Source organism: Fulmarus glacialis, unplaced genomic scaffold (assembly GCF_000690835.1).
Source record: "Fulmarus glacialis isolate BGI_N327 unplaced genomic scaffold, ASM69083v1 scaffold27066, whole genome shotgun sequence".
Classification (NCBI taxonomy): domain Eukaryota; kingdom Metazoa; phylum Chordata; class Aves; order Procellariiformes; family Procellariidae; genus Fulmarus; species Fulmarus glacialis.
In genome coordinates, this window is record NW_009217882.1 from 3,048 (window position 1) to 11,958 (window position 8,911).

General features: G+C 36.9%; 1 protein-coding gene across 1 annotated transcript in view; it reads left to right on the forward strand.

Moving 5' to 3' along the window:
• Positions 1–282: 282 nt before the first annotated feature.
• Positions 283–8,911, forward strand: part of AZIN1 (antizyme inhibitor 1) — a 21,093-nt gene continuing 12,464 nt past the window's right edge. The window contains exons 1-2 of the mRNA XM_009579853.1: positions 283–434; positions 8,338–8,535. Of these exons, the coding sequence (XP_009578148.1) occupies positions 8,434–8,535 (102 nt within the window). The 5' untranslated portion in view covers positions 283–434; positions 8,338–8,433. The remainder of the gene's footprint in view (positions 435–8,337; positions 8,536–8,911) is intronic.

An 8,911-nucleotide genomic window follows, 5' to 3' on the forward strand; every position in this document is an offset into this window, starting at 1 on the left:
GCTCTTTGCTTGTAGTTTTGAAAATCTTCCATTTCAGACTATGAAAGATCAGTACAAACAAGCAGTCTCATGTGCCTAATTCATGTGTTTTAGCAGTTCTTCACACATCTGACTTGATCAAGAGTTTACATTCACACTGAAAACTGGGCATTTTATGTGATTATAAACTGTCATGGTGGAGTGTTGCAAGCCTCCTTAAAAGCACTACTGAAAAGGCGTTTGTTACATGTTTTAAGATAAAGCTTTTATTTTGTTCTGGCTATGAAATTTATTTTTGTATGCTTTTTCCCCCACAGGGCAAAATCTCTGATCAAGTTTACAACTATCCAGAGGGCTTAGGAGAAGTGCTTTATAGAGAACAGTTCGACTTCAACGCTGAGCCACCTTGGGAACCTAGCTGATGATAGTAGGGTTCCATCTCCTAACTTGTCCATGTAAGTCTCTTTTCCTTCTCTCTTCATCTGTACGCAGGAGGATAAGTACTTCCAAAAATACAAACAGCATGTATTGGCTTTTTGATAAGCAAGATAACTGTCTTGATGTAGCTTATCAACATTTGAAAATAGTGGTGTGCGTATTATATGGGGCTTTCATTCAAGGGAGGGCTATAATTTTTACTCACCTAATACTTTTCACCAACAGAGTTACCTGATGAATTTCTGAGACTTAAACGTGTGAGTAAACTTTGTAAAAAGAGTTACTTTTCTGAATTAGGGCTGTTGGCTGCAGAAATCCTAAAATAAAATGCTGTAACTTCAGTCTCTCGGTAATTCTGAAGTCATGAATTGGCATTGCATGACTGTTAGCATCAAATCATGATTTGCTGAGTACTGTGTGATTTTTTTTTTATGGTATTTTATACTGAAATAGTTAAAATTTGCTATTGTAAACAGTAACTAATGCTGATCATAAAGGGTGTGCCTTCCCAAATGCCTGTCTCCATTATTTGCTAATTACTATCCACTTCCACAAATAGTTGTAGTTGAGCTACAGTAGAATGTGGAATTCTGTGTTGGATGGAAATCGTGTACCAATTATAAATGCCTTTACATTTTCAAGAGGCAAATAGTTATTAAAGAAAAACAAAACCCATGATAACTGGAAACAAATGAATGCGCATAGCTGATCTTAAGGAGCACAGAAAACTCTGGAATGTGTGTGGTTATCCTGTTCTGTTAACATAAAACAATAGCTTTATGTGGTTTTAACAATAGCCTTAAATGCATTTGTAATATCTGAGTTAAGCAGGTTTTATACAGTATTACTTTTTTCCTGTTTAGCTGAAGGCATTTTCATTTGGCTTAGTACCTATAAATTATATAACGCTTTTTAATGTAAAACTTGAGAATGAGAGCGGTTAAGTGCATCTAACTGAGCCAGGTACTTTAAAGAGTCCACATGCCAGTTGTGTTAGTATGTCTCCTAATAAGGTACCTAATGTAGATGACCCTGTTCTTTGAAAATACTGCAGTAAGGGAGGCACAGGCTGCACTTGATTTATCATGATTTCTGGCTTTATCTCCAGAGGTTGTTCTTTTTATTTTGTTTGAAACTTATTGAATTAACCGCATATATCTGGTTCTATGTAGATGACTGCTCTATTCAAGTGATTACAGTTAACACTGAAAATTCTCTGACTATCACTGTTACTTTGTAGGTGTCAGTGATATTTATAAGCAAAAGATCTGAGAAAATTGTTTCCCTTGTTTAGTTTCTGAGTTTGGCTCACTGTTGTATGCCGGTAGAACTCTTGCATGACATTTTGCACTTCAACAGGAATAAAGTAAAGTAGTAAAAAGATAAGAAAGGCATAGGAATTGTTAGGAGGAAGGAGTGAATAAAGTATAAAATCTTAAGGTACTATAAATGCATTTTAGTTTCTAAAACTGTTCTGAAGGAATTTTGGCTTTGACCGAAGTTTTTCTCTTCGAGGAGAAGGCTTGTTCTAGTACCTTCATTGAGATTATTCTTTCTCTAACTGGTAGACTGATGTGCTGTGGCAAATAGTGCAAGGTATAGCTTGTCCTAGAATGGAAATGCCACTGGATTTGCTGTATTTGTAGCTGAATGTTCAGATGATCTGTGTGTTTATTTTGAGCTTGGATCTATTATGTCTTCAGTAATAATATACTGTACACAAATATAAGTGTTCAGTATTGAATGTAGTGGTGATGTAGGTAGCAGTAGTCTGCAATTGTTTGGCAGTTAATCTGTACCTGTTTTGGTGTGCTGAAGCACAGGTAATTGCCTCAAACACGGCTAAGATGTAAGTTATCTTTGCTAATTGGTAGTTTGAGTCCTGTTCAACTTGCAAAGTGACTTAATGGGAAAAAGGTCAACTGAGCTTTTAAATATAATTATTAATATTATGTTCCAATAGAACTCAAATAAAACTTCTGTCTGAAGGTTTACTTACATTCCCATTAAACTTGGTCCCTTTTTATAATTCTCTCTCTCCCACTTTTGTCCTTGTATTACACTGGCTAAGGAAGAACTTGGCATTTAGTTCTGTCTTGCTCTTCCAGCTCTGACTTCCTGAGCAGTCTGGCAACTGTGGTCTGAAGTCTTGCTCCTTTGAAAATCTGTTCTATTTATTGCCACATCTGGTTGATCGGAAATGGAGGGAATTAGTTGTGGAAATCTGATCTATTAACGAGCCCTGTCTATGCCAAGTGGAAGCAGTAGTTATCTGGACTGGCTGGCCTTTAAAGCTCTCTTGACTTTGTCTAAGTGGGACTGGGTGGCAATCAGGGAACGGGAGGGCTATTGACAAAGCAAGTGAGAGGGTAGGATAGGGAAGTAACTGCTTGTGTTGTCATGAAAGAGAAGTGATGGTATGGTACCACAGAAGTATACATGAACTTAGAGTACTCATTTTTGTAAGCTTTGCTAACTTACTGGCTTTGGATAATGTATTCAAACTTCAAGAAAACAGAAGGAGGTTCTTGAAAGCATGATTCCTGTAGAAGATCTCAGATGGGGCATTATTTTTTAGTATCTACCCCCTTTGCTCGCTTGCTTCAGCAGAGATGCTCTTGTTACATTGCTCATTTAACTGTGTGGAATACTCCTGAGGGAATGGTAGGATGCAACTAACCTAAGCTGTACAGGTACCTCTGCTATGACCTTCACGGGATTTGTACTGAGAAGCAACGTGGGTAATGCACAATGTCCACTGCCGTTGTATATAAAGACACACTGCATTTTCATCAGTTGGTTAGTGGCTGCATTCAACTAACTGAATGATAAGGATATAGGTTGGTGAAATGGCATCTTGGAATATTTTTTTTAAAAGATACTCCCATTATAAATAGGCATTTCTTGCACTGAAAACAGAGGACTTGTGTTTCTACTTTTCTAGTATACCTATTCTGTACTTAATTGCCAATGTTAGTAACAAAATGCTTTTGCTTTTTTTGATCTGTTACCCCTGAAGAACCAGTATTGTGAGGAATGTGAGATGAAGGTATTTTACCTCTTTATGATTTTTGCATCAGTATAATAATGTCATAAATATTTATTTTGCTTAGTAAGACATACTGTTGAAATACATATTGGGAGCCAGTTTGGTTTGCAGAGACTTTGTTCTTTGCAGAGGAAGTTTTTAATGAAAGAACCAAACCTCAAGGTTTTTTTTTCAGGCTAAACAATATGTAGTTCTAACAACGTAAAGAAAAAAAATTGAAAATGATGTGTTTGTTATGGATGCTTGCATATGACAAGCGTATGTTTAGTTAGTCACTTTTCAGAGCATTTTAATTTTCTTCTATTCCATATGTCTGCATTAATTGCAATGTTTAAATATGTAAACTTTTATCTTAATGACTTCCCAGATGAAGAACTTTGTGTTAAACCCTAAAGAGCCTGAGGATGTAAGGCTTACTTCAAAGAAAGCAATTGCATGCCTGTGTAGAAGTCTCATACCACTTGACAGCTTTTGTTTGCCCTAAAATATATGTCCTGGAGCATTGTGCAGACTAACATTTCAGGTGGTAAAATGGGAGGTGTTACCATGCTAAGTCTGTCAAATCATGATTTGCAGCAAGTCAGCACTTCCAGCAGGGACTGAACTCTGTACTGTAATGATTTCTGACTCTTCTTACAGACATAGAAGTCTTAAACCATCCTCTCGATTTCCTTCTGCGTGTATTCATTTGATCTTTCACAGATTTTATCATTGATTCTCCTCCCCCTTCAGGAGGGGGGCCATTTGGAACAGAGTAAGGTTATAGCACAATCTCAAATCCCTCTGCAGGTATTAACCCCTTAAAGAAACATTTCTCAGGTTTGTGGTGGTGCTGTAGCAGTGCTGATAGGAATTTCAGTTTTCTCTTTGTAGAATATTCTTCCTATCTTCTTCTCAATAAGACTGAAAAGATGTAATTTCTTCCAGAGCAGGAGAAATTGGAGAGGAGGGGAATGGGCTGGGACTCTGAGGACAGAAGTTGGTAGGCTAATGTTAGCTTTTTTACTAGATGAATTTTGCTAAATCAAAAAGCTTAGATGTCATGGCCATGCTTAGAAAAAGCAATCGCTGTTTAGCAGCCTGGGAGAGGTTATACTAGGCTGTTTATGGTTTTTTGCAAGCTATTTTGTTAAGTCTGTACTAGCATGGATTCCTTTTCGTCCCTGCCTCTTGACCATAAGATGCTTTTGGATGAATGAACTACAAGAGATGTCTGTTTTAGGAAATTACCTTCATCGAAGCTAACTTACCAGATAAGTGTTCTTTTTGTTGTTGTTGTTTTGGGGGAGTTAATGGTAAAGAGGCCTCCTCCCCCCATGCTTTACTTAAACCAGTTCTCCCCCTCCTCCCTACAGGATATCCCCAAAAGTAAACGGGCAGCTTTTGGAGGAAAGTATTCCTCTACACCATCTCTGTCTGAAAGCTATAGACACCACAGTCATTAACCATGAAGAAATCTTTCTTTTAAGAGTAATACAAAATTAGCTTAAATCCACTCCAGTGTAACTCAGATGAACACCAAGACTCGAAGGAAAAAAAAAGCTAGCTGTTGTTTAGATTGGGCTTCTTCATTTGAAATACGAGGCACAAGCAATTAGCCTGTAGGGGGTGTGTGTGTCTGGTGAGTCTAAAAATGCATTCAGTAATGTGACTGGTTCCACTGGGTGTACTGAGACCTCCCAGCAGGGGAGATGGGGGGTGTGCATTCATTCAGTGGAAGGGACTCTTGACCATCTGCACACTTTAGAGTGTAGTAAGTGGCTTGTAGTATGAAAAGGCGGGGGGGTGGGGCGGCAAACCAAAACCACCAAAATGGTTAAAAGGTAGCTAAGTAGTACCCTTGTATATACAGTAAATCCTTAAAATGCTTTAGTTTTGCCTTCAGGCTTTTTAACAGGTTTGTACAATACGTCAGGGAATTGTGAGCTTATGATCATAAACACAGAATTTGTCCAACTTGAATAGACAATAAAAAGAAGCTCAGATATAAGGCTTCTGCCAGCCCGGTCACTTCTCGCATGCATTCAGTTGCAGGTACTTAGAGTATTTACTGTTTGGATGTGAGTGGGGAGGGAGAAAGAGGAACTGGGATCATGGAAACTCATCCTGTACGGAGTTATAGTGTCAAAATGTTGCCACTGAGTTTTGCTGAACTTTTTCTGAAGACATAGGACAGATTAGACCTGTCCTAAAAGATGTTACGGATTTAGATGCAGCACAAAACATATTTGAAATTTGAAAATTTTCCTTTGTACATCTCTCTGTGTCACAAAAGGACTAAAAAACTTGTGGTTTTTGAATGGTTAACAGATATGCTATATTTGAATAATCTGCTGAAAATGGAAATCACTTTGCTCTTGCCTGTGTTCACCATGGTTGGTTTACTTATTCTTCTCTTTGGGTATTATTTTTCTTGCGAGAAGACAACAGAAGAGCTATTATTGTAGAATAAAAGTTTAATGTATTTATTACACAACCAGCAAGTTCCTGAGGATGCATAAAGTACTTTAAAACTTAGCTAAACATTAGGCTGTTTAAGTCATAGTATAAAGAAATTATGCTAAAAGAATTAAACTCTGCTGTTAGCTTTTTTTTTCTTTTGATCTTCATGTTTTGAATACTACAGAACTATATCAAATTATCAGTAAAATCCTGATGCCAGCTTTTCTTTCCAGGAGGGGGAGGGGAAAAAACCAAACCAAACCCTTTTTGGTACACTGCTCCTGGAAATCATGGGTATTTTATGGAGGTGAACATGTTGAGGACTTTGTGCTAATCAGCTAGCAAATCAAGGATACTGATGAAGTACCTGTTCAGAGGGTGACAGTAGCTACATAAACATGACTGTGGTGTTCATGTTTGTTTCACTGATTCTAAGTCAAATTGAGTTCACAAGCTTGTCTTTTGTTTGTTTGGTGGTGGGTTTTTTTAAGGACTTTTAGGTGTTACTCACAAATTTAAACTGAGATGTAACTGACTGAAGATGCCTTTCCTGGTTATTATAGTGTCTACCACCTAGTCATGGTTTTTATAATTGTAATTTACTTAAATCCTTACATCAGTGTGATAATTATCTTGCTTTTTCATTATTGTTTTGGATCTTCAGGATTCCCTTAAATAAGCATATGACCTACTGTATGTGTGAGACAAGTATGTTTTTACCCAGCATATTTGTCTTTATCATTCAGCTTCTGAATCTAACTGAAAATTCTCGCTGCCACTGAGTTAAATTCACTTGGCAGTAAATACTTCTCCTAAGAAACATAGGTGGCATACTTGAGTTACGCAGAAAGCATACAAGCTGGCTCTTTTCCCCAGCATTGGGTGTAGTAACAAGCAGGAGCAACTGCTACTTACTTGTCGTAGTATTAGCTTGAGCAAAAGTAGCTTTGTTCGTATTAACAATGCTGACAAACTTATGTTGCAAATCGTGGAATTTTTTTTGACTGTAGGGAGGTGGAGGAAGAAACATGAGACAGAGTTAATACCATGGCCTTGTGACCATTTGGAGCCAAAATTATCTTCTTAGCTTCTAGAGTCTTAGTGAAGCATTTTTTACCTTCGGCTGTAATGTTTCTGGTTTCTATCAACACTTAATTAGAAAAACAATTTTGTTATTTTAAAGCCAAGTTCAGGTGGCTTTAGGAAACAACCATCTTTTTTTTTTTTTTTTATAAATACTATGCAACTTCTGTTGAGAGATTAAAAAAGCCTTAGGTGTTCATGTAAAGAAGGAATCTAGTTAGCTGGCTGGCTTTGATCAGTCTTGTGTTAGTCATAAAGATGACAGTTGAAACAAAAAAAGTCTGGCCAGTCAGTTGGTATAAACTAACAAACAGATTTTAAACAAGACCTACAATTCTAATGGAATGTAAACTGCAGATTGTTGTATTCAAATAAGGCTGATGAAGGGATATTATCAGCTGTTGGTAGTTTCCTGCTGTCTACTGATTTCTACTTGAGGCTGGCTATTTAATCCATATTCTGAGGCTGTGTATATTTAACAATGTTTTCTGTCTTGGGGACCTTGTTGATTCAGGTTGTCTTTTGGAAAACACTGCTTATAAAAAACATCTAATTTTCAGTGAAGGTTCAAGGATAAACAAGATGCAAATAAAGCTAGGCTATAACTGTTACTTTCTTTTAATACCAGTTCCACTTACTGAGATTAATTGTTATTTTTAAAACTACTTCTAGCTAGTGGCTTCTTTCTGGTAACCTCTGTTGAAGTGAAGATTTTTAAGTGTTGTAGGTAATCTTATGAACAGAACAACAAAATAGATGTCTAGTAAATACAATGTGTGAAGGCAATGGTTATAAATTAGCATCTAAACAAAACCCAGAATGTAACACAAATATGTGAATCTAACAAATATCAATGCTAACATTTAATCAATAAACTATAAGTTTTCTTTAACAAGTTCAGAAATGTTGTATTACAGGCAGTCTTCCAGTTGCATATGTGAATACTAATGTCACTTAAGATGCTATACTTAAGAATAACTGAGCTGAGGTGTTTGTACAAGTATGCTACACTTGCAGTATTTTCATAGTTTGCATAACTAAGATCAGTGTGCATACACTCTGGGATTCTTCTCAAGACCAGCCTTGCATCAGTGGTTTCTTACTCTTTAAGTTAGTATCAGATTTAAAGGACGCAGCTTCTATTTTATTCTTGGCTTTAGTAGAATTGCACTATCCTTATCCCTGGCAAATGGAGGGTGGACAGACTGAAAAATACTTGGTTTTTGTAGATTGTGTGTGTTACTGTTTGTAGTACATCAGATATAGAAAACTCTTTCTAATTTTTAAATAGTGGCATAGTATGCTTTGTGCCTCTTTTCCCATTGATTTATGTTTTCTTTGTACAGTTTGTTGCATAATTTAAGGACCCGGATATAAGGCTTGGAAGCCAGTCCCTTGTGTTTCTTGGTTTATGACTGTCGGCTTTGTGGAATACGGCTGAGATGAAAGGATTTCTTGAGGATGCAAATTACTCCATTGGCCTGTTGGATGAAGGAGCAACTCTTGCAGATGTTATTGACAACTGTATTTATGAACATACTCATGTAAGTTTTATAAGTTTTCCAAATCTTCTGGTTTAGTTCTCTAAGTCTTCAAAGTAGGTCAAGGTATTTAGCACTGATAAGCTGATAGCAACAGAGGAACAGTCGGCTAAAACTTGCTTTATAAAGTAGTTTCCTTGTCTAATTCTACTTCTTTGCTGTTTTTTTGCCTTGGGCTAAATTCCGTTGGGGAAATTTGGGCAACAATTGTTACCTCCCTGAGTGTGGCTAGCAGGAAAGTAGTCTTGCTGATGTAATTAAATACAGGTTCCCATCTCATTGTTGGAAGAGATTTTATTATCAATGGAGTTTAGACCAGGAACCTGAAATTGGGCAAGTGGATATCACTGAGTTAGAAACTTTTTTTTTGCTCTTTCCC